Source organism: Cantharellus anzutake, assembly GCF_015039405.1.
Source record: "Cantharellus anzutake strain C23 chromosome Unknown EI90scaffold_87, whole genome shotgun sequence".
NCBI lineage: Eukaryota > Fungi > Basidiomycota > Agaricomycetes > Cantharellales > Hydnaceae > Cantharellus > Cantharellus anzutake.
In genome coordinates, this window is record NW_024067037.1 from 19530 (window position 1) to 44083 (window position 24554).

Sequence of the window (24554 nt, forward strand, 5' to 3'; positions counted from 1 at the left end):
AAGTTATCGATTCCGACCGAGGTCAGTCTGCCTTACAGTTTACGCTTTCACGACCCACTACAGATAGCCGGAATAATATTGACATTGCACAAGAAAATTTTTAATGAATTTGTACATAACATACAAATTTCAATAGAAAAGGGAACAAGAAACACCATTTGACACATGGTGGGAGTGCCAAAAAGTTCACGTGTACTTAAATCCGATCTCCACCCTACTAGGCACTGCTACCTGTAACCAAACTCACTGAGAGGGTCCATAAGGAGAAAGCCGAACAGTTCGTCGACTCGAGTCTAAAGTAATGGGAGGTTGCTGGTTCAAGGTCACTATTGCCCGAAGGAGCAATCTTCGGAGCGCCTCGTGTAGATTGGTGGAGCGCGGCGGTTCGATTAGGTATTCATATTCTGGACCGACCTGCAAGGCAATGTTATGAAGCAGTTCACCAAGAACTGGCCCTAATTCTGGATGAAGCGCTCCTTTCCACCAATCCAAAGGCAAAAAGAATAAAAGTGTCGACATGTCGACATCACGGTACCTCCTTGAATTGAGTGTCTGCTCAAACCTGGCTAATTCCATTAATGGAGAATCATCACTCCCTTCAGGCTTTGCATGGAGCAGAGTGTCGACAATGACCCAAACAAGAGACTCGATATCGTGTCGTGGGCGATATAATGGTGGATTTTGCAGCGAACCGAATTCGTGAATGTTGTTGTTATCATAATCCTCCTGACCGGCCTCATATGCGCCAACGCCAAACAGCATATTGTACGTGTGGAGCACCTCACCTTGAAGCTCGGGCATGGGCCGGAATCTCTGAGGTGAAGGGGCCCAAGACCTTGACAAAATTGCTCGGGGGGAATACAGTGGGGTTCCCTAGATCCATTGTCATTGAAGAAATACCGACACACTGACATCACGCACACTGAACTGTCTCAGAATCTCTGCTGCTTGATTGTCATCAGGCCAGTAGCTAGCGGCCATGTGCAGATCACCAACCAGACCCCTAGGCTGATTCCTGAGGCAATTACGGGATTTGAATATCTGCTCACTATTTGGTCAAAGGCGCTCACCTGTTGTCGGGGTCAAGATATGTGTTTATGAAGGTTGGTTGGTTGTCCGAAGGATTCAGCATGTTCTCAGCAAAACCAGCTGGGTTCTGGGGCGTTACGCTCTTTACATATATATATATGTTTGAGGGGCTGATGTGACGGTGGACAACTTCATGGCGTTCAACAATATAACGTAACTCTAACGAAATCAATTTCAGCATCATGATAATCAGATGTTTCGTACCTTCCACAATATCGAAGAATCCTGCAAGTAGATCCAAGACAGTCCTCCCTTGTGAGATTGACACACCAGTGTCCAGGTAGATCATTGCAGAACTTCTTCGGGAGGCCACTTGTCCATGCATTTTATCGACATTCCATTGGTTCAGTTCGTCCGAGTCCCAGATGCCAACGTCGATAGTAATGGGTTCCCCATCGAACTCAACGCCTCGAACAACCCCTGCGACATAGCCATCCTTGTGGATACGGTCGAGTATCTCCATTTCATGGTGAACCGGATCTCCTCCATCCAGTCGACCCATAACCTGTTTGTAAATTATGGGGGCTCCTTGGGCTACGGGAGGGCCCACTTGCGCATACACACGCGTGCAGCGAGTGTGAGGAATTCCCGGAAATATGCAGCGATAGAGTCCCTCTAAGCCTGCGTTATCTGATAACAAGAAGAAGCCAGCACGAGTAGCATCAGGAGATGAGGTGATGCGCGACGGGGGTGCATTATAGAGGGACGCGACGTATTTTTTGAGGGCTTGGGACTCCGAGTACAACTGTCCCGGTGATCGGTAAGCAGCAACTGGGCCGCTCCAGATGACAAAATAATGTGTTTTCCCAGCGTAAAGCCTGTATACACATGGCTTGTCCAATCGAACGTGGTGTATACTAGTGGCATAGAGAGCCGCTTGCTTCAAACGTTTTTCTTCAGCCATACCTTCAGAAACAACTTCGATGCAGGTCTCTACTTGTGAATAAGAAGTAGGCAATAGTCATCGAATATGGAGTGTTCCAAGGATGTCTGGTCTCTCCGAGACAGTTAAAGCCACCCAATCCGATGCTTACGGATGCAAGCCACTTCCGGGTAAGTTGTCCGTTCGGTAGTATGGGTAACTTACTCCGAAACCTTGCAAACTTCCCTACTCTGAGCGCAAATGCGCCCAGAGTCGATTCCAGACGACATTTTCATTGCGTTTGGCACATTATTAACTATTGATGACACATTCTCCATAAGAAAGGTGAGTTTCCAGCACTGCTTTATTGATCAAGCCACTATCGCCATTCTCCAGTGTGGTTCAAGGCATCTCTATTGGATGTCGCTTTCAAAGGTATTCTGGATTGCATGGATATATGATAACATAGTCAAAGCAGGCCTCTGGATGCCACAATACCTCAGTGGGCTCCGTGCCTCACCAAGAACTGTTCTGGAGCGCCTCGCTGTCCGGACCTTCCGTGGCTTGCGCAATCGGTGGCCTTCACGCCCACGGTGTATCAAGAATATTCAATGCAATGCCAATTCCATCACATGGGTCTCTCTCTACGGAGGCCGTTGGCTCTTCCTCGCATCTTCGGGGGGAACGTTAGAGCTCTGGGATACCCACCATGACCTGCGTCGTCAGCCACTTGATCTTGATTCTGCCGGTGGATGGGTGTGCTCGGGACTCGTTCATCCTTCCCAAACCGACACCGACAAGCCTCTACTTATTCTCTCGTACAGGTGACTCATGTTCAATCTCACCAGAGCGATGTCCCTCACATTTGACAACTGTCATGTCAGCAATTGCAGGTCCCAGCTGCTAGAATGTGCATTAGGCAATCACTCGACGCTCACTCATTTGATGGCATACGAAGCTGTCTCTGAACCACTTGCGGCACACAATGACTTCATTTTGTTTGCTACCTCGCTTCTACCAGAGACACTAACGCTTGCGAGAATGGATGGTGCAACCTATACTCTCAATTCTCAAGAAGCATATATGCAGGTCCAGAATTGGACGCGGTTTGCATCCCTCTGCGAAACCGGTTCCACTGCTAGGCAGGACTCCAGCATCTATGGCTTCGTAACATTTTCCACTGCGAAAGATGGCAATGCTGTAGATGTCGATATCACTCGTGAGCTCTAACGTTGTGGCCAATAGTTTAATCGTCCGGAAGATTCCCATGCAATCCTGCCCTCGCATCTAAGTTGGGTCTAATGCCAAGTCGACACTGGGTGCTTTCGTTCCCGCAAAATAAGTCACCGGACCGGACCCCATCTCTCTCTCACCTAACGACAATGCAAATCATGGGCAGGTCTTTCCTGTAGTCATCATTGTCGCGAAATCCAGTGGTGCATTCCATTCGAACTACAAAAGAGTAACTCGGCTTGTGAACAGGCCGCAATGTGCCGCTAGCTGCCATAAGTTGTTACACGTGATATTTACACGGTCCCTTAACTCATTCCCACAGCTAATAATAGCTTGAGCTGTGCAACTTATTACATATGCCAGAAGTTGCGGATAAAGTTCGGAAAATTACCGGGGTAGGAGTCTGGGGTTGGTGTAGATGAGTTTCAAGTTCAACCCATTTAATTGAATTGAATTGGCCTCGGCGTTGCGGAACCGGAGGAATCCATTCTCCGACAACCAGGGACAACCAGGACTCGTTCTCGTTCCAGAACGTGAAGACTTGACAGTGGAGTAGAATTTGGTTATTGCTTGCACAAAAGGGGACAGGATTGGACTTATCTCTTGCTTATCTCCTTAGTATTTACTTTTCACTTTTTCACTTTATCTTCGTGTATTTATCCCCTGCCCTTGGCGCTTTCTAAAGTCTCCAGGTACGTTAAACATCCAACAACCGGAAGGTGGATTATTCCAGTGATGATCGCCCGCCACCAACGTAAAACGTGAACTTGGTCCCAAGGCACAACGAGGCTGAGCCAAAGGCTGTGTTGGGAATTTGAAATAATAAAGTCCCGAACACGCGCAGCGTTATAAGATGGCTCGATCTCCGTTTCTTCTTCCTTGAGTACTGCAATGGTTGCTCCACTGGTTCTGATCTTTCTTCTGGCAAAGTTAAGCTGGACGGTGCATGCTCAGTCGGTACGTTAACGAAGAAGTTTGCCTCCGCGCTTGTCAATCCCGTCGTCCGTTCGGTGACATGCTTCTTCTGTATAGACATCTGCGCGCTGTAACGTGTCAAACTTTCAATGGGTCCGACAACTTACTTGGAAGGCGTAGAAGACGAGCTGATGTGATTTTTTGCTAGTCTTTCAATTCTCTTGCCCAAAGTCCTTGCCTGGTAGGTGCCAAACCAGAGATTGGCAAAAATGGCGCCTCTCTTATCTTCAACTCAGGTCGCAGCCTATCTTCAGAACACTTGTTCTCCTGGTGAGCTCTAACTTGAGACTGCGTGTTGCTTTCTTCATATGCCGCTCTCTAGGTTTCAACGTCCCTTCCCTTGACTCCCTGGGTGTTCGGTTCTATCGTGAGCCATTGGTTAACAGTAAATGTGAGTGCAACTTCTAACGTAGAGCAGCAAAGGTTTACTAACCAGTACGATACGGATTATAAGGTGGATGCTCGAGCGTCGTTTACTCCCTCATGGCTGCGTGTGCGGGTTGTCAAAATGGAACGTGGTCTAGGTGTGTCCCGTGAAGCACTAGCGCAACATCTGAACCCTGAAGCCTCTTTGTATGCAGTCTATGGATCTGGCAGAGTAATTGTGGGGAAGATACCGACCCAGTCACAACGTTCGTACTTCTGATTCACTGTCCCTGAACTTCATTGAACACTTTGCTTGCTCAAAATTAGATATAGCGAACCGATCCCTGGTGGTACCAGGGTCCCTGGATGGGCTTATCTGAATCCCAATGGTGGTATCCTCGGCATTAGGGCTGAACTCAGCATCAGGGCTGAAGGCAACGGTTCGTGTCTGCTTAGCGACATTCCTGTCTCGATGCATTCATGACAAAACATCAGGCTCTTCTACGACAACGACAACGACCTCCTCGAGCACTTCAACATCCTCGAGTAGTTCGAGCAGTTCGAGCAGTTCAAGCAGTTCGAGCAGTTCGAGCAGTTCGAGCAGTTCAAGCAGTTCAAGCAGTTCAAGCAGTTCGAGTAGTTCGAGCAGTTCGAGCACCTCGAGCACTTCAACCACGTCGACCACGTCGAGCACCTCAAGCACATCAAGTACTGTGAGTAACACTCCCCATCCCACCACCTCTACCCCTGCTTCCGGCACGACCACTCCCATTTCCACTCCCACCTCCACTTCCACCCCTACTTCCACTCCCACCTCCACATTCACGTCTACATCCACAACCTCGTCCGCTCCTGCTTCAACTCAGGTATCCACCCCAACTCAAACCGGATACGTACCTACTGACTTCTCGCTATCTTAGATAACGACTTCATCCTCTCCAACTTCGCAAGTATCTTCAACTTCTCAGCTAACACCCACAAGCTCACCAGTGTCAACTTCCTCAAGATCACTAACAAGATCCTCCTCTGGATCAATTGTGACTAGTTCGTCATCCGGCTCGATTCCTACCTCGACAACGACAACGACCTCACTCCCAGCTTCCGCGATTTCCTCGATTTCCTCGATATCCACCGCGAGTGTTGCATCAGTGAATATTTACAGATCCAAGGGTGTTACGTCATATACCACAACTAATTCTGGTGGTGTTCCTACGGTCGTTGTTGCCCCAGCCGGAAACTCTGGAGGGGGTGGAACTAATGTGGGTGCGATCGCTGGTGGAGTTGCCGGCGGTCTGGTAGGCCTTGCAGCTCTCGGATTCTTGATGTACAAATTCTTCCCTCGAGGACCTGACGTTCATGACCCGATTCCTGAGCCCGAAATGATTAGTTATGGCATCGGCGAAAGTACACCTCCCCCGCTAGGATCGACGTCGCCTTCATTTGGGGCTAGCCCATCTTCTTTCGGTTCTCCCTACGCGTCTGGAGGGGAAGCAGGGTCTTCTGGCGCTGGTGGAGGCCCAGGGTACGCGCCGGATGGTACCACCGCTACAGTGGGCTCTCAAGCACCTTTTGGCAATTTTGGTGTACCAGCGCCTTTTGGTTCAGATGGTGGTGCGGCAGGCTATGCTTCTGGAGGAGGGAATGCTGCGTATGGAGCCGGGGCTGGGAGTTCTGGGTATGGTGCTGGAGGTGTGAGTGCCGGGTATGGATCTGGAGTAGGGGGATCCGCAGGAGCAAGCGCCGGGTATGGACCTGGAGGGCTTGGCGGATCCGCGGGAGCAAGTGCAGGATATGGATCTGGTGCGAGCGCTGGAGTGGGGGGTGCACCGGCAGGCGTAGCGCCTCAAGGCTTCGGAGCTCCTTCAGCACCGTTTGCTGGTAATGTGGGTGCCGCCACTGGTTCGGGAGCTGGGATTCCTCAGTTGCCTTGGGGTGCTGTTGTTGGTGCCCCCTTAGGCGCTGGTGCCTCAGGAGTGGCATATGGCGCAGGTGGCCGGCGTCGAGGGCACAGGTACAATGAGAGTCAAACAGGGTTTCTGCCATCGCCCGAGCCACCAGAGTCCACAACCCAACCTCAGTCTGCGGAGTACTTTGGCAGCCAAACCCATTATTCTGGATCTGCTGATTACAATCCTTTCGAATAAATTCCGTGGCCTGCTTGAGTGATTTGATTTTTCTTCCCATTTCCGTCAGCTCGCCAGATCGATCTATAATATTCTCTCCTTTATCGTCTTGCTTTTATCACATAGCAATGATGGTTCCTACATGAGCTAAAAAATCGTTTGTCTTGCTTTTAGCTTTTTCATGATCTTCACGGTGCTCACGACTCAGGATGCGTTGTCCTTTAGTCCATCTATATCTATGTGACTGGATCTCTGCAATTAGCATGCGAACTGGCAGGGCAAATCCGACTTCGTACATATTCACGAGGCGACTTGCTGCAAACAACGATGAGGCCACCAATCCATCTAGGTTGTTCAAAGAGGTACTGCTGATTCGTGGGGAGAAAGAAGCCGGAATATGAGGTTCGACGTGAATGAAACGGTTCAAAAGAACAGGGATAAGGGTCGGAAGCGCGGCGAGTGACAAAAGTACGGAGATAAAGATAAAGGTACGCAAGAGTTAAAGGGCCTCTTGCTTGGCGACGCTGGTGAAAAAGGTTTGTAGGCCCGCTATGAGTATATTCGTAGCAGGAATCACCAGGCAGGTCTCGCAACACCGCGTGGGGCGAATCGGCGCCTGCTTTCTCCCCATCTGAGTCAAGTGCGCGCCCCCGCCACCCGCAAATGAAAGCACCGCATCCCAGCGGCTTACTTTAGGGTGCCTATCTGGGGAAGTAAGCATACCTCAGCTGACGCCTTGCTGGTACCATTATCCGGATAATGAGGCATTGAAAGCTCGTGATCATGGCTATCTTGAAGTGCACAAAGCTGACACAAACAGAATCCTATAACACCTGTCTGGTTTTCGTGACGTGAGCGTTTTCTCATTCGGTGAATTTATTCCCAATGGCTGGTTTAATTATCTGGCATTCTGACGGGGTATATATACAATCTGATCGGAAAGACACTGCAAAGCGACGGCTAGCTAGTCAATCCTTTCCGAGTTTTTATTGCACTCCCGCACTGGCCGGCTAATCATGCTAGCATCGGGATCTGGCTTCCATATTTACCATCATCCGAGCGGACGATCTTTTGCTCTGCGGTTGCAATCCAGGAGTATTTGGGTGTCGTGTTGCACATCGCTACCTGCCTTCTGTCATTGCTCATGACCATTGCCATTGCGCCGAATATGCTCTCGATCCTATCAAGGTTCAGATACTTCTCCAATACCCCCTTATCCTTCACGTCCTTGTAACTCCCATTACTAATTGTCTGACGGTATCGACGACAGCCTGAGCTACCTCTACAGTATTCACGCCAATGTTGACAGTCACCCACAGTCACCCACCGGCAATTCTGACGAGCTGAAAAGGATTGACGATGATTTGCCTCAGGTAGTTCCGCGGCGCCAAGCAGTGAAAGCGGACAGGATCGACGCGGCAGAGATCAGTGATAGTCTATCAAAGACTGGAGGAGAGGCTATGCACACGTATACGTTCCTGGGCATTCATATCAGTGACATCATCAGTTGCGCTGAGCTCATATAAGAGAAGCTCGATACGAGTGAAGCTGTGAGGGACTGGCTCACAAAGGTGGGGGTGGGGAATCGAGGCTGTATGCTAAATGGTTAGCCCTGCCATTTATCTTCCTGCTTTTCGGACGTGGGAACAGATGGCTACAATAACACGCCGTTTGAATATATATATACACACCCGACACATCTCGCGATCCCACGCCCGGCGCGCCTGACCGTGGTCACCTGGGTGCAATGACCCATCGGCAGGACAGTTAGGAACCATCGGCACAATGCGCTCGATCGACCACGATCCAGATCAATCTTTCTCGGTCTAGAAGAAACAATCTGACTGGCCAAGGTGAGTTTGATAATTGGTTGCATCGTATCCATTTTGCCTCTTGGTCGCAGGGCATGTGCCCGCGAGGTCATAGCGTTGTATTTAAAATATCACGTTTACGCAGACTGCAGCATGACCGCCACGGCCTCTTAAAGAGCGTCTAATCTCCCATATAAATAGCACCTCCCGGCTTCTCGTTTCCTTTTCCCTCCATCTTTGCTATCTTTTCCTCCTCGAGTGATGGGTCCAAGTATCACGACCACTATCAAATTGCCTAACGCCACCACACCCGGTGCGACGATCCCCGCCATCGGCCTCGGCACATGGCAGTCGCCCGCCGAGCAAGTGACCGATGCCGTGGCTTATGCATTGTCTGAGGCCGGTTATCTCCACATCGATTGCGCGCTTGCGTACGAGAACGAGAAAGCAGTCAAGGAGGGCCTAAAAAAGAGTGGCGTGAAACGCGAGGATATCTTCATCACCAGTAAAGTCTGGAGCACTTACCTCGAGAAGGTCGAGGAATGTGTAGACAAAATCTTGGAGAATTTGGGTATTGATTACATCGATTGTGAGTCCTTCGATGCCGAGTGGCGTTACGCCACTTCCATGCCCCGGTGACCTCTTATTACATTGCATCCCTAGTGCTTTTGATCCACTGGCCGATTGCGTTGAACCCTAATGGGAACCATCCATTGTTCCCGACAACACCAGATGGAAAATTCGACATTGATCACAACCATGACCTTAGCAAGACTTGGAAGGCTTTCGAGGATGTGCAGAAGAAAGGTGAGAGCTGGTCCTTGCTCGTGCCCAAGAAGACTGTCTCATCGATTAAACATCGAAAGGCAAAACGAAACATATCGGGGTGTCTAATTTTTCGGAATACACTCTCCTCAAGATTCTCCCTACCGCCACAATCAAACCCGCCGTCAACCAAATTGAACTTCATCCTTACCTTCCTCAGTGGAAGTTGCTCAAGTACCTGGAGTCAGAAGGCATCGTCCCACAAGCATACTCCCCACTCGGTTCCACAAACAGTCCGATTTTGAAGGACGACGTAATTGTCGAGCTTGCACAGAAATACGGTGCCGAGCCTGCTCAGATCGTTATCGGGTGGTTTGGTAGGTCCCAATCCCATTTTGTCCCCTCTTTCACAAAGTCCAGTCAAGAGACCTCCACTCACAACAATGCATTCTTCAAATAGTGGCTAAGAATATCATCGTGCTTCCCAAATCCGTTACACCCTCACGTATCCTCACCAATTCGAAACCTGCCAATCTTTCCGCTGAGGATATCGCCAAGATCGATGCGCTTTCCGACAACCCGGAGAAGGCGAAACGCTTCATCAAACCTCCTTGGGGAGTTAAGGTTGGCTTTGAGGACTGGGATTTCGCCTGAGACTCCTCACTCGGAAGGGGTTGTCAGGGCGTCCGGGTCTGAAATGTAGTTCTGAGGTTACCTTTTCTGGTGTTTGTTTCGAGCCTTGAGCAATTCGTCGATATGAAACAATGTACCAATATGAAGTGATATGGCCAAAGCGAGTCTCAGCACTAAGACTAACTCCAATTGGTCAGAGACACTCTGCAGTGGAGGCTACATCGCAAAAATAGCAGTCGAAAGATAAAGAACAGATGGCAAAAATGTCTTGAACGAGCCGGGTCGAGCAGGAAAACGGGCGATAACGTTGCAAAAGGTATAGAATGGCATGCCAGGCTTGTATCCAGCTATTCTATCTATCGTTCCAGGGGGACACGGAAAGTTCAGGAATGCAAACAGTGGCGAACAAGCACAAAGACAAAGGGGAGAAGATTGCTAAGGCCGCACATTGCTAAATAAATAGCAGGAACGATATCTCTTCACAAGAGAGCAAGCGATGCGCCGAATAGCATACAAGTGCTAATCAAGGTACCCCAGCCAAACATCACCGCCAAACGAGCTGGCGCATCCCCTGCCTTGGTCGTCGAAGTTAGGCGAGCGGTAGAACCAGTGCTCGTCACAGATGGCTTAGTCGTGATCGTATTGGTATTTGAACTGGTGGTACTGAGTCCGCCCGAGCTGGGAGAAGGTGACGGATTGTTCTTGGTGTTCAGTGACGCGAAGTAGGTACAGGAGGATGAAGCGCCCGCTGGGTGAGCAAGGGGTGTGGTTGGTTGTCCTTGGTGGAAGGTGGACGTAGTGCCATTGGCAACATAAAGACCCATGGGTTCAGTGGAATCACCATGGCATGACGAGAAACCATCACTGTAATTTCCGGGCATGTTCCATAAGCAACCCATCCTGCCATATAAAGTTGGTTTAAAAAGATTCATGGTCAGTTCGGTCAATGGAAAAGCTTACACATCGTAGATCTGTTATTGGGTGCCAGAATGGGTGATCAACACGCGACAACGGTAAAAGAGAGTCCGTGGGAAACTGACATGTTCACAATACTGAGTCGAACCTGGCTGATCAATGCAAATTCGTGCACAGAACGTGTTATAGCTTATAAATTCTATCCACTCGTGGTATTGCCGCATCACGCCCTTATTAGCACTTCCAAAGAAGAGGCCACCTTTGACAATGAACAGCTCAAATGTCTCTGTAGGAAGCTAACGTCCATAGAGTACATACCAATTGGGTTACCAAGGCCATCGGAACCCTAGATCAGTGATGTGAGAATTCGGAACTTGGCGAGAAATCAAAAGGCAAGTACATGAGGATCAAGTTCTCCACCCTCGTCACCATCGGGGATGTTCATAGACGTTAGCCTTCCGACACCGGTAATCTGGACGTAATTTGGTGTGATGACGAAATGAGCGCCAGTCACTGTATCTTTCGGGATGAGCCGCGTTCCATATCCACTCTGCACAGAGATGGCGCCGCCGTCCGTCAGGATCGAAGCATTATCGATGGACTTGTAGAGCCGTGCCTCTGCCTACCTTCAAGCACCAAGACACGACAAAACGTTCCGTGTTTCCAATGGAGGAATTCCCAAAAGAAGATGTGTTGGAAGGTGGAGCCTGATCCAAAGCGGTGCCATGGCATGAAGTTCCGTTGTAAGGTCAGGTTACAAACTCACCCAGACACAAAAATCATTCCAAGCATTGACTGTTCACAGACAAGATTAGATGTGTGATACGACGCGCGCTGTGGAAGAACCCACGATAACTGTCTTGGCACAAACTATCCTGCGAGCTGCTGTTCCCACACTGTAGTGATATAAGTGAAAAACCTCCAGAAAGTAATGGGAAGGTTTTACGAACGTTGTTGTAACCCAATTGACCCTGCTCCGTCTTATTGGGGACGTTCGCAGGAAGATATGTCGCCGTGTAACTGATTGGAGAAATGAGCCCGATTCAAAAGAGCTTATCAGTATCGAACCAACGCACGAGGGAACTGGTGCGGTAAAATTCTGCGCCGATACGAGCGTTAGACCGCACAGGACGGCAAGGACGCTCTGCTTGGGAACCATTGCCAGCTGCCAAAGATGGACGATGCACAGTACAGTATACAAGGGGACTAGTTGGAGAACCACCGAAAGTCAAGGCAAGGCAAGGGGGAAAAGCACAGAGCGATAAATTGGGTATCTCCATAATGATTCCGCGGTCATGCTCAGTTATCTAGGGGGAGGTTTTTCTCAGCAGGGTGGTCACGGGTGACGGGAAGACGCGGGATTTTTTGCAAATCAACAGACCAATGATTACATAGTGTGATCGCCCCTGCCAGCAAGTTGAGCGATTTATCAGGTCAAAACGATCAAAGCTGACTAGCGCTTGTCCCCAGCCCATCCTCACTTTGTTGGCGATGGCATGCACGGTGGAACATATGAAGAAGGGAGTGATGCGGCAAGTTCATGCATGGCCTCCAATTTCCCACGCTGGGCTGAGCTGAGCTGACATGACAGTCCTTTTCCATTATTGTTATGTGGCGCACGGCGGGGATGCTCGAGCGGGGGAAAGATCTCTCTAGACATAACATTGTCACCGCGCAGCGGTATAAGTAGCCAAGGTAATAACAAGATATCAGACAAAAGTGATAAAGAAATAAGATGAGAAGACCAACAGTGCATATAGTATGATATCAATAACTGATATGAGCGCTCATGATATGCGTTCCAGCGCGTCGTCATGGCTTGCTCAGACAGCTAGCAGAATCCATAAGAGAATCGCGTGCCATTGACAAACGTAACCCCCCGAAGACGCACGCAGACCGAGGACGAAGGAAACAGGAGCAGCCAAGTGGGGATCACACCCGGTATATGTTGAAAGCACCAACGTAGCTCTAGCATTCTCCCATGTACGCATAACACAGAAACCCACCCCGACAACACCACCCAGAGCGAGAGAACTCCGTCAACCCGCCATACCACCATGTCATGGATAGTCCATCCCCTTATGTAACAACGGGAGGAAACAGTCCCTTGGCAGGCTGACGCTTATATACGGCGGTTAATTCCCCCCTGGATTCAGGTTCTCCCAACCCGGCCCTCTAACTCAGGCCCATGTCGAATCCAAGCCTTATACCGTACCAACAGCCCAGCGACCCACAAGAACGAGGCCGGCGAAATCCAAGCCCCGTACTCCAAGGCACGGAGGCTACTAGAAAGTCGTTGTTGCATCGACACCCCCCACATCGATAGAGGCCGGAAACACCGGGCCTGAACATTCTATAGAAGAGAAGATAAGAACTCGCGGTGGCGTCGGGGTGACAATGGAGGAAAGTGCCTGCGCGCGTAGGAAGAAAGGGGAAAAGGGGGAAAAAAGAAAAAAGGCAACCTAGGTTGGTTGATGGGAAAGCCCCTTTGTGGCGGAGAGGGGCACGCGCGCGCGCGCGCGCACGCTTTGAGCAGATACGCACTGAACTTCCGCAACTCCTTCACACCGCATTTCTATGGGGGTGAGGGGGTACCATCCGAGTCGCCACAAAGCGAGGCGAGTGACTTTTTATTATCAGACAAAGCGCAAAACACTTTTTTTTTTTTTGCCAATACATAATGAGCTATGTGGACCCCAATAATATATATCATGGATATTTATCAACACAGTTTATTATTTCATGCAAGTGACAACCTCGCATCATGGAGGGCGTGTGGAGGGGCACGTACAAAGAAGGGGAAAGTTTGGAACAACCGTGTTTGACACATCATGGAGACCCAATCGGCCGAGAAGGTGAGCGCAGGAGATGGTCTTTGCCTGACCCCGTTCGAGCAGCTGGTACCTGCAATTGAAGGTCGTGGTCGAAAAAAAAAAACACACACACACAAAAAGATGAGATGGGTCGGGAATGTGGTGGTTACTTACGGATTTGTTGCATGAATTACTACTACCTTGGTGTAGATCCAGAGTTAAAAAGTAATGGACACGCATGATGTTTGGGTAACCGTTGATCCTCCATGTCTGCATTTATCCCCATCTCTTTGATATCCGTGCTTTTCAGTGTCGCAGGCGGCCAAAAAAAAAAAAAAATCATGTCCGATTCGATATCTAAAAGAGGCGAGGGTTAGTAACTTGTTATGCTGCCAATATTCGGTTTGCGACCGACAAAGCCGTTGCATGTTTCCATTCGTAATGAATCGGGGGGTAGGGGCGGCAAGCAATACGAAAAAAAGCGTCGATAGAGGGCTGAGGGAGCCAGCATACTTGGAGAGACATCTACTCCTTCTCTGTCTTGCTTTTTTTTTTTACATTTTCCATGGAAATCGATTAATCGATCGATCGTTCTTCTGCTGTGCCAGAATCCCACACTGAGCTGTTCGATCCATCATTCATTCATGACAGTGTTGGTTGTAGGGGCCACGCAGGCCATCCAAGATTAATCGCCATCTTGAAGGTAAAGGTTGCTGAGGATTGCGGAGGGCAGTTGCATGACGGCACCCCTATTGAAGGGTTCGCAGTTCATCGAGAGCGCGCCTTCTAACACACTGAAGGGAGGTACATGCATGGGAGCCACTGGACCACTAGAGAATTCGGACCCAGGGATTGAAGAAGGGGGGTATTCTCAAGCTAGATCGGGGCAAGGTATGGGGCAAGTGTGGTAGTATCCTATGCTTAGAGGGAAACGGCGAAAAGAAGCGCGCGTGCGCGCGTGTTCGGTTGGATGGGGAGTTGTCACGGAACAAAGCACCAGCCCCAAGCAGTTTTCTCATGCACAATCGATCGCGAATTCAACCACAACTAGCACTAGTGCAAAGCGCGCATCCCAACCGATCAGCAGTACTGATGGATACACGACTAGTAAGTACACCATGCCCGTATATGCTGACTGTGACTTCAAAAAAAAAAAAACAGCGCCGTTGCATGTGGGTTTTGTCTGATGGCCCCCCCCTCGTTCTTTTGCCCCAACCCCGGCGCTCTTTTACTAAGCCAGTGGCTTTTATAAAAACTATGACACGGCCGCCGCACTTGAGGTTCCCCGAGCAAAAAAGCTCGTCACGAGGGATGGATATGTATTGAGCGCGGCGCCGGCTATTGTACGTTGATTTGCCGGAGACAGAATTTTAAGTATTAAACACAATGTGACATGACACTGATTGCCGCCGCCCCCCCCCCCCAGCCACGTTAGGGTCATAAAGAAGGATAACGATTGGTACGGCTAATTATGTAAGCTTCAGAGCCGGACGGTGGTCTCGGCTTCCGATTGAGTGAGAAGCATTGGCTGCGGGATCATTACATATGTAATTTCCATGTGCAAAGAGAGGCAAAAGCGGGGGGCCATGACTCATTTACCTCAATCAGGCCATCATCAACTTGGCAACACCGGCCAACTAATGCCGATGACGGATCCAGTTTTCGGGCGCGGGCCCTAGTGGAACATGAAGGCCTCTCTTGTAAGACGGAAATTATCCATGTATACGTGTTGGGCATAAACATGGGGTCCAAGTGTGCAAAACCAGAAAGACGACATATAATCGAAACTAACAGGGAAGGCTAATGCTTGTGGCTACCGTGCATCATAATACAGGGGTATCAGCCAAAAACGAGGGGATCAGCAGAATAAACCCGGCAATATGGATATGTATATAATGTTTGTTTTAATCACAAGCGGGATCGGACCCTGTTATCCGAGGACAAGCCGCTACAGTTCTTCTTGAAAATTAAATAATGAAAATCGATTTTGATCAAAGTCTGATTAGGGGCCGTACCCTGGACGGGAAGGACTCAAATTTGTGTGTGTGAGATATGTAACTCAATCGAATCCAGGCACGTTGAACCCTCATCGCAGAGAAGGCTCTCAAATTTTGATGGTTCAATATTTGAAGCAACCCTTTTTTCCCTTTTCCTTTTCCTTTTTTTTCCATCAAAGTTTGATGAGAGGACGGATTCAATGTGCACATATGCAAAGTTGCCGTTCAGCGCTCAATGTTATGTTTACTTGATTGTTCTTCCACGCTTACAATGGGTGGTGGCTTGGAATCGGTTTCAGGGTCTACGGCCTTTCCAGGGAACTGGCGCGCGATCCTTCGGTTGAAATAGAAGCAAACGAAACGTGATGGAACGAGTCAATTTGAAGGAGATAACGCTTTGTCCGCTGTTATGTATGTATGGGTACATAAGGTGTCATTGCAGTTGGTTGATCGTGGGAATTGTGTCGCAAATCACGGCAATGGCCACATTCGTTTCGCCACACAATTACAACCTAAGGGGGCTTACTTATACGGAATTTGGTCATTCGGACTTATGCCCCTACTTAAGCTTTTGGGTTGTGGCGTATCAGTTTTGCCACCGGGAGGTATACCGAATCTGAAGATTTGCGCAGCGAAGACTCGAACTTCTCCTATTCGGGTATGAATGACCCAAAAAAACGACGTCTACATCACTGAACGGAACTGAAAAAGCAACCCCCCTTCCACTCGGTGGCTCTGTACTAATCCCGATGTATGGGAAATCCAATTCACTTGAGTGTAAAAGCAACATGATAATAAGCAAATATAGATTTCCATCGGCGCTCAGTAAACCTCTCACCCCCCTACCAACACATTTACTTTCGCCTAATCACCATCTATACGATCTTGCTAATACAAGTGGCAGCAATCAATGAGACTTTGAAAGTTGATGTACTATTGGCGTTGATGTCCCTGTGCTACGTTGTAGCGGTAATACGGTGAACTAACCCAACAACCCCCGCCGGTTCGCAAGGCAGTCGGTCTGGCGGTCTTCATGGGAATATTCCAAGCTTGACAGGGTTCTCCTCTAATTATGTACGTACAAACGTTTGCAACTTGAGTACCATCGCGCGATAATAATTAGTTCAGGTGCTTAAATAGAGGCCCTTCTGGGCTCCTTTTCAGCAGCACCACATCCCCTCCCCCTTTCCTAACCACCGCCTCTGCCAAGCCACTTCATCCTTTGGGGCCCGAGTAACATTCCGATTCGCGAGAGAGCTTGACCTCCCCCACAACCCACACACTCCCCGTTTTTTTTTCGTCGCTTTCAACGACTCATTCCCGCCTCGATGATTCCCCTCGCTGACAATATCCAAGCCCCTTCCACCACCACCACCATCATGCGTTCACGATCCGGGTCATCTCTGGAACGCGTCTCCGATGCAGTCGATCAAGTGAACCTGCTCAAGAGCAAGCTGAACAAGACTGAACGCGTCGTGGTCGCCGACGACAGTACGCAAGAAGAGTCGTCTTGGAATACCCTCAGCACGTTTGATTCTCAGAAGGATAAGACTCAGTTTAGACAATACGTCGATGCCACCGATACCGTCAAAGCCTTTTATGCTGTAAGGGGCTTCTTCTTCTTCTTCTTCCTCTTGATATACGCCACTTGTCTAATCTGATCATTTCTTCGGTTGTTCTTTCTTTTTTGCTTACCTTTTGTGGGTTCTCTTCTCTTCATTCACACAGGAACAACACACCAAACAAACCGTTGCATTCAATATCGACGTTCGCGTCAAACACCGCATACGTCCAAAAATCAAAATGTCCGTATGGGAAGCTATCGAGAAATTGAATACTTTGATCGACGAGTCTGATCCGGATACTCATTTGAGTCAAATTGAGCATTTGTACGCAACAACCCCCCCTCCCGTCTCTTACTTATTATTTACTCGGACACGCCGTCGACTTCTTCTTCTTTTTTTTTTTTCATTGATTGGGGTGTTGTTATAGGTTACAAACTGCCGAAGCCATAAGGAGGGATGGGAAACCGGAGTGGATGCAAGTCGTCGGGTTAACTCACGACTTGGGCAAGTTGCTCTTTTTCCTAGGATCACAGTACGTTTTAACTGCAGCTTCCCCCCCTGATCTCTTTGTTCATCTTCTATGTAATCTTTGTTTAGGGGACAATGGGACGTCGTCGGAGTTCGTATACTCACTTGCGCTGAAAACGCTAACCCCATATTGAATTAACCCCCCCTCTTTTTGCAACAGGATACTTTTGTTGTCGGGTGCAAGTTTGACGAGCGAATCATTTATCATGACACCTTCGTTGCCAATCCGGACTTCAACGATCCAACTTTCTCAACAGTAAACGGGGTGTACACTGTGTGTTGTTCGGTTTTTCTTTCCTCAATGCTTTGTAGCTAACAACAAATGGAACTCTCTCTCTCTCTCTCTCACAGCCTGGATGCGGACTTGACAATGTCATGCTAAGTTATGGTCACGACGAGGTAATGCATAATACTGTCTGTTTTCCAGCTCGGGGAACTTGGATATTCACAAGGGTGTGTGTGTTTGATTATTGGACACGGATTTTTTTTTTGCTAGTATCTCTACCAAGTCTTCCGAGAGCAGAGTACGCTTCCCGAAGAAGGTCTCGCCATGATCCGATATCACAGTTTTTATCCGTAAGTACCCTTTCCCTTTTTACATTCATCGAACCTCTTCTTTCTTTCTCTTCTTTTTCCCCATGTGAAACTCACGGCCTTTGTTGTTTTTCGGTTGTTGTTGTTGTTGTCGTCGTCAAAAGATGGCACCGCGAGGGTGCTTACACTCACTTGATGGAACCCCGAGATTACAAATACCTCGAAGCGGTCCGAGCATTCAATCCATATGATCTATATTCCAAAGCGGATGCGCCTATGCCCGTAGAGCAACTCAAACCTTATTATATGGCATTAATCGAAAAGTTCTTCCCTTCGGTGTTGGAGTGGTAGCCCTGCTATCATATACGGACGGGGGTTAGGGGGGGAGGGGGTTCACTTTTTTTTTTTTTCCTTTTTTCGTTGATTGATTTTGTGCTGGACACACTTCCTTTGGGTCTCTCCGTAGCTGGATACTCTAATGTGTTTTGTGCCGGGGGGGGGGGGGGGGAGAAACAGCAGAAATAGGAGTCATCTTGGAGTGGGTGTTGAAGGTGTTATATAGCTTAGCTTAGTTCAGATGAGTATAGGTATAGTTGTACTGATAGAGGTATATAGTTTGGTTTTGTCGATCCTATCACCAACCAAATTTTTAACTTAATATATACATAGTCAAAGGGGATTTCTGTATTGAAGTCAGCGCCAACGTACAGAAGCCGCCGGATCGCACAACAACATTTGGGAGGACAAATACAGAGATATATCCCCGTACGACGCGCTCAATAAAGTACTTGGGTACAACATTACTTAAAAAAAAAAAAATTACAACACAACAAAAACGATCGAAGCACCGAGGAGCACGCCAGTGCCAACGAACGTCATGAGCGAACCCGAAGTACCAAACGTTAAAGATGTAGCGCCCCCGGAGGGTTTACTCTTAGTCGTGCTAGTACTAGTACCGGTACCAGTACTGCCACCCCTCCCAGCAGCAGACGAAGTGATCGTAATCACGCTATTGGATAAGCTCCCAGTGAACGAAGGAGCAGGGGAGTTATAGTTAGATAACGTAGCGTAGTAAGTGCAAGAAGACGATGCGCCGGGTGGGTGTGCGGAGGGTGTTACGGGATCCCCTTGATGGAAAGTGGTTGTCACACCGTTGTCGACGTATATTCCCATGGGGAGAGTGGAATCGCCTTGACAAGACGAGAATCCATCGGAGTAGTTACCTGGCATATTCCAATTACATCCCAGGCTGCGTAGTAGAAAGTACCGAGGGCGCGGGTAAGCGGTTAGGGCTCAATTTTCTTTTATCAAAAATTTTTTGCTTACACATCGTAAATCTGAGGAAGGAAGTCAGCAAGCATATCGGTCTAGTTTGAAGGCAAGGGGGGCACGTTGGGGGTTAGCAAAAGCTGACTTACATGTTCACAGTATTGAGTACTTCCGGGCTGGTCGATGCAGACGCGGAAGCAAAAAAATTGTGGGCCGTCAATGAAATTCGTCCATTCGTGATACTGGCGAAGAAGGCGGTCATTTCCGTATCCAAAGACAAGACCACCTTACATAAAGGGTGTAGCACGTTCAGCCGTTATTGTCGTTGAACACACACAAGACGCGTACCGATAGGATTGCCAAGGCCGTCTGCACCCTTGATGGGGGGGGATAAACATTAACGCACGTCAGGATCGGAGCTACTATGATCATTGACCATTGACTAACATGGGGATCCAGCTCTCCACCCGTGTCGTTTGCTGGGACGTTAACTTTTGTCAGGTCACCTGTACCGGAGATCTGGATGTAATTTGGGGTTTCAATGAAGTGGGCGCCAGTAATTGCCCCCGATGGGAGAAGTCGAGTACCATAACCACTCTATAAGAGGATGGGACCAGGCCAACCGGCGTGCAGGCTTGATCAACGAAAGAAGAACCCGAAATTATCACGAATTGACGTACTCGGAGACACCAAGCGACTTCGAGACGTTCTGTATTTCCGATACTCGAATTACCATATGGCGAGGTATTATTTGGAGGCGCCTGATGACGGATAACGTATGGGGGGCATCCTCAGTGAAGCGCTCTGCACGGACAAATTTTGGATTCCGACTCGGACACTCACCCAGATACAGAAATCATCCACAGCACTGACTAGATCCTCATACTATAAGTAGTGGCGCATTTATTGGGGGATGGGAAACCACATGGGAGACTCGCCATAACAATTCTGGCACATGCTGTTTTGCGAACTTACAGTTCCGCACTATGCACAAGAGACTGAGCCGTCAGTCACTGTCACGGCCAAGTATATTCGATGCTCAACCTGATTGGTTCCATATTGGCCGTTCTCGGATTTCTGAGGTGTATCGTAAGGCAGGTAGGTGGCAGTATAGCTGAGTTGAACGGTGGCGTCATCCCCGGGTTTTCCTCAGTGGGGCCATGGACGTATTTTACTCACGAGGGAACAGGCGCAGTGAACGTCTGAGCGGAGACCAGGTGGCAGCCAAGAATAGCCAACAGAGTGAGTCGAGAGTATATAGTCATGGTCTATTCAAGGTTGGGCGGAGAGACCAGAAAGAGCGAGCTGGAGGCTCTAGTTGTGTGCAGTGCGCATTGTTATATGACCTAATTAAATGAATTGTGTTTCGGCCAGAAGAGGGAATGCGCGGGCATCAGTTTTGGGCAAGTTACTCATACTTGTTATTTAATGGAGGTACGAGATTAAATGTGCAGTTGGACTGAGCGCTCTTTTTTCGCGCATGGCACATTACCCGGTGATGCCTTCATCTTATGCGCCGTACCCGCTGTCGGCCTTACGCATACTGTGTCTTCCGAGGCTACAGTCATGCCGATTCAGGTTTTATTGCCGCTGCATACCTGGGTCGATTTCTTCGGACGAATTCCGCACGTGTTTATTCGTCCGCTCACGCTTCTGGGCTCTGGCCCTCTTATTCCTCATCCTCTGCTGAAGGCGTTTTCTTTGTTTCTTTTTTAGTCTCATTTCTTTTAGCCTGAAAAGCGATTTTGGTCGTAGTTTTCTCTCGGAGTCCCTTACTTCCGGTAAGCGTTTCGGTCTCACTGAGCAGGGGGGGTGTTGTGACCTCCGGTTACTCTCGGTGGGTTGGATCCCGAGTGCTTACCCTAGTTTTTTCTAGGTTTCTTTATTTTCGGTTGTTCCCTTGTTTTTGTAACCTCTGTTCTTCTCCTCCTTGTTCTTCCTCGTCCTTGTTTTTTCGCGTTGCCCTCCTCCTTCCCCAATCTCCATCCTTGTAAATTACCCGGCTCGTCTTCAATTCCAGAGGTTCTGGCATTTGCCGGGACTGTCGCCACGCTATTCCATTGCGTCTCCTCCGGCGTGCACACAAGCGATGGTAGGTCAGGCTACACAAGTGCCGGAAAAATTTACCGACGAGTACAGTACCAACAGCACAGGTTCATGTGTGTAATAACATTCAGTCAAAGTGCCATGCAACGATAGCAAACGTTGCGAGAAATCGCCAAAAAAAAAGTATCAAGAAAATCCTAGATCACTGTACCCAACACACCCAGCAGGATCGCATCAACACCAAGAATATATAGGGAAAAAAGTAGCCCAGTTCTGAATGTGTAGTTTTGCAAACGTATCATATAAACCTGCGAATGTCACGCAAAGCCTGACTGTGACCCAGCCACCACACATGTCGAATCCCTTGAGGCATTGAGTTTGTCATGCAAGTCCGCTTTATAAAAGCACCCAGTGCTGCGTGATCCCACCGAGCTTGTCTTGTACATAAGTTAGTGGTAAGTAAGCCCTTCTGTCGTCTGGTGATCCACTGTACTTATCCAAATAAGCCGGAAAATTAGGCGATGGAGAGCTTATTAATAGAGCGATGGATAGCATATCCGGAAAGGATCCTCTTGAAAAAGTAAACGACGTTTTTGGAGACGACTTTGTTGGTATGGCACTAGACTAATCATTCCAAATTTGCTGTAGCCTTACCCAAACGGCTGAGGTCCGCTTCCGCGGATGAGGAGCCAAAACGTCTCAACGAAAATCTTGAGGGTGGCCCCGCCTGCTCTTTCTAAACCCAGCAGGTTCCGAACCGCCGCACAAGGCTTGGTCTGCATTAACCGGCCATTCGACCATTACACTATTGAGTTACTCCAACCGGAGCTCGGACAATTCAAGGATGATGTGCGGTGTCGCCGGACAGCATGGGCGCAAGGGCCTCTTCAAGAGCTCACTACGGCTGCATGCGAATGGCATGATGATGATAATGAGACCTCTAGTAGGTCGGCAACTTTCAAGGCTTTGAACGACCACGAGATTCCCATGAGCCGGGAGTTGTCCACAATACCGAGTGTACTGAGTTCAGAACGGACGGCGACTGGAAAGTCACCATCATCATGCCGCCCACTATTAGAGAATGCGAAAGTGATTCTGGTTCTGAATGCATTATGGGGACAGAAACCATGGGAGACTTGCCATAACAATTCTGGCACACGCTGTTTTGCGAGCTTAAAGTTTCGTGCTATGGAGAAACCACGAGACTGAGCCCTCGATCACTGTCGCGGCAAGTATTCGCGCATCAACACTCGACCTGATTGGTTCCATATTGACCGTTCTCAGATTTTTGTGTATCGTAAAGCAAGTAGGCAGCAGTATAGCTGGCGGCATCCCTAGATTTTCCTTGGACCACGACGAGGGAACAGTGAGCGACTGAGCGGAGACCGGGTGGCTGCCAAGAACAGCATCTATTGTTACGAAGTCATAGAGGCTGGAGTCCTGCCTAAAGATCAGCCAACAGGGTGATAGAGTACATCGCCATGGCCTCTATAATTAAGGGTTGGATGGACCAGAAAGGGCGAGCTGGAGGCTCTTGTGTGGTACGTGGTATGAACCAAGCATCATTATGACCTAGGCGAATTGTGTTTTGGCCAGAATTGAGAGGGAATGAGCGGGCATCAGATAGCGCAGTATGCCGATTGGATCTGGCGAGTTACGATCAGAGCTAGCAGTAAAGACCTACGAAGTTGCGGATAAACGGAAAGACGACTGGGTAGGAGTTTGTGAATAACGATGAGGTTGCCTGGGCTAGACATAGGCAATATGTAAAAAGTGACGCTCAACCCTTAACCAAGCTACTTTTTTCTACAAGGGTTCCTCTCGGACTGAATGACGGAGCCGGTCCTCAATTGAAGACTTTTGACCATTCTTCCGGGAAAGAACCGCTTCTGAGCGATCCCCAGGACTGTCCACTTGCTATCGTGGTTGCTTGGACACGAAAGGGTCGGACTGTTCAATATTCCAGAAGGCAGCGAATATATGGTTGAGCGAAAGACAATCTGCCCAAACCCAATCATGGTCATATTGCGTGATATGCTTGAGTCAGTCTCATGCTGCATCGCGTGCCGACGAATCTCTCGTTGAGAGCGTTGCCAACCGTAGGTGTTGATAGTGGAGCCAGACTTCCCTCGCATAGAATTGGCTCGGAAGCGACCGAACAGAACCTGAATTGCCCTCGTCTCTTGATCTTCGCGACTGGCGCCCTTCCGATCTTTCAGGGTCCATCAGTTTTATGAGTTCTGCCGAAGGGCGGGCTAAGTATCTTCCATCGTGTATTGTGGCCGCGTTGGTGCTGTCACGCGACCCTGGCGACCTGGATCTTCGCTTGGCTAATATTTCCCTAGCCTTTCCCAATTTTAACCATTCTTCGCCTTAGCCCTTTAATATAGGCACTCCCAACTGCTGCCTAGTGAGTGCGGGTACGATGGTGCGCTACCATGGGAGGCGCGGTATGTTAGAATTCTTGGTATCATGGCGTACGCTATGACCAACTCACGTTTGGGGATGTTGAGTCGTGTGATGTCTTAGGCTTCGTTCGGTATGAAGAGACAGGCCTGTTTCTTCCAGTTTTTCAATTCAATATTCTTTCTCATTTCTTCTACCTAAAGAAACACGCAATTTTTGTATTAAGAAACAGGAAGAAACAGACCAAAGAAACCTGTTTCTCCATACCGAACGAAGCCTTAGATTTTCGCCAATTACCTTTCTTGGTGACATCCGTGCCAAAGTCAGTGCGCATTCATAGCGCCTGACTATAAAGGACCAATTTTTGGACAACCCAACCTTTCCTCAGTTCACGTACAACGGGACTGAGGTGAGTTGGTTATATCTTGTTTGTCCTTCATACACCATGCATTAAACATTTGTCCACCAGCGGTAAACTCGCTAGGTGATTATATTTCTGGTTCACCTACAACGGGACTGAGCGATAAACTCGCTAGTGCATCATTTCGTCGTATACGGTATGCCCTATCTGTTAAACAGCTGGGAGGCTGGAATATTTCAGTTCGTGGCAGCAATCCCGTTTTT

At 48.8% G+C, this 24554-nt stretch overlaps 9 protein-coding genes across 9 annotated transcripts; 5 read left to right on the forward strand and 4 right to left on the reverse strand.

Moving 5' to 3' along the window:
• Positions 1-67: 67 nt before the first annotated feature.
• On the reverse strand, positions 68-2115 carry EI90DRAFT_3081557 (uncharacterized protein). The gene is made up of 4 exons (XM_039061943.1): positions 1294-2115; positions 1071-1248; positions 922-1015; positions 68-873 (listed from the first exon to the last, which is right to left on the reverse strand). The coding sequence occupies exons 1-4, from the start codon at positions 1991-1993 to the stop codon at positions 244-246; spliced, it is 1602 nt and encodes a 533-aa protein (XP_038910151.1). The 5' UTR covers positions 1994-2115; the 3' UTR covers positions 68-243.
• A 52-nt stretch (positions 2116-2167) lies between these two features.
• Positions 2168-3568, forward strand: EI90DRAFT_3081561 (uncharacterized protein). Its single transcript, XM_039061944.1, has 3 exons — positions 2168-2296; positions 2348-2775; positions 2836-3568. Exons 1-3 carry the CDS (start codon positions 2213-2215, stop codon positions 3179-3181), a joined length of 858 nt encoding a protein of 285 aa, XP_038910152.1. The 5' UTR covers positions 2168-2212; the 3' UTR covers positions 3182-3568.
• Positions 3569-3585: 17 nt separating this feature from the next.
• Positions 3586-5646, forward strand: EI90DRAFT_2624030 (uncharacterized protein). Its single transcript, XM_039053343.1, has 10 exons — positions 3586-3876; positions 3963-4141; positions 4217-4252; positions 4308-4340; positions 4396-4429; positions 4482-4550; positions 4614-4683; positions 4741-4791; positions 4853-4965; positions 5021-5646. The coding sequence occupies exons 2-10, from the start codon at positions 4076-4078 to the stop codon at positions 5443-5445; spliced, it is 897 nt and encodes a 298-aa protein (XP_038910153.1). The 5' UTR covers positions 3586-3876; positions 3963-4075; the 3' UTR covers positions 5446-5646.
• Positions 5644-7054, forward strand: EI90DRAFT_3081564 (uncharacterized protein). Its single transcript, XM_039061945.1, has one exon. The coding sequence runs from the start codon at positions 5848-5850 to the stop codon at positions 6667-6669; it is 822 nt and encodes a 273-aa protein (XP_038910154.1). The 5' UTR covers positions 5644-5847; the 3' UTR covers positions 6670-7054.
• Positions 7055-8720: 1666 nt separating this feature from the next.
• On the forward strand, positions 8721-9878 carry EI90DRAFT_3147211 (Aldo/keto reductase; the record flags this gene model as incomplete). The annotated part of the gene is made up of 4 exons (XM_039065508.1): positions 8721-9048; positions 9123-9266; positions 9326-9643; positions 9685-9878. The coding sequence occupies 4 exons, from the start codon at positions 8721-8723 to the stop codon at positions 9876-9878; spliced, it is 984 nt and encodes a 327-aa protein (XP_038910155.1).
• A 63-nt stretch (positions 9879-9941) lies between these two features.
• Positions 9942-12177, reverse strand: EI90DRAFT_2624412 (uncharacterized protein). Its single transcript, XM_039053344.1, has 10 exons — positions 11849-12177; positions 11723-11792; positions 11623-11668; positions 11539-11567; positions 11399-11479; positions 11173-11322; positions 11091-11118; positions 10898-11031; positions 10818-10828; positions 9942-10757 (listed from the first exon to the last, which is right to left on the reverse strand). The coding sequence occupies exons 1-10, from the start codon at positions 11929-11931 to the stop codon at positions 10337-10339; spliced, it is 1053 nt and encodes a 350-aa protein (XP_038910156.1). The 5' UTR covers positions 11932-12177; the 3' UTR covers positions 9942-10336.
• A 283-nt stretch (positions 12178-12460) lies between these two features.
• On the reverse strand, positions 12461-13223 carry EI90DRAFT_3081580 (uncharacterized protein). The gene has a single exon (XM_039061946.1). It carries the CDS (start codon positions 12829-12831, stop codon positions 12604-12606), a length of 228 nt encoding a protein of 75 aa, XP_038910157.1. The 5' UTR covers positions 12832-13223; the 3' UTR covers positions 12461-12603.
• A 3397-nt stretch (positions 13224-16620) lies between these two features.
• EI90DRAFT_2624610 (inositol oxygenase) lies at positions 16621-18595 on the forward strand. Its single transcript, XM_039053345.1, has 9 exons — positions 16621-16656; positions 16711-17186; positions 17311-17471; positions 17575-17679; positions 17745-17766; positions 17836-17949; positions 18027-18074; positions 18172-18251; positions 18338-18595. Exons 2-9 carry the CDS (start codon positions 16911-16913, stop codon positions 18558-18560), a joined length of 1029 nt encoding a protein of 342 aa, XP_038910158.1. The 5' UTR covers positions 16621-16656; positions 16711-16910; the 3' UTR covers positions 18561-18595.
• Positions 18596-18960: 365 nt separating this feature from the next.
• EI90DRAFT_3081590 (uncharacterized protein) lies at positions 18961-20857 on the reverse strand. Its single transcript, XM_039061947.1, has 10 exons — positions 20658-20857; positions 20523-20592; positions 20417-20462; positions 20322-20350; positions 20159-20239; positions 19926-20075; positions 19827-19854; positions 19628-19764; positions 19536-19546; positions 18961-19458 (listed from the first exon to the last, which is right to left on the reverse strand). The coding sequence occupies exons 1-10, from the start codon at positions 20741-20743 to the stop codon at positions 19029-19031; spliced, it is 1068 nt and encodes a 355-aa protein (XP_038910159.1). The 5' UTR covers positions 20744-20857; the 3' UTR covers positions 18961-19028.
• Positions 20858-24554: the final 3697 nt, after the last annotated feature.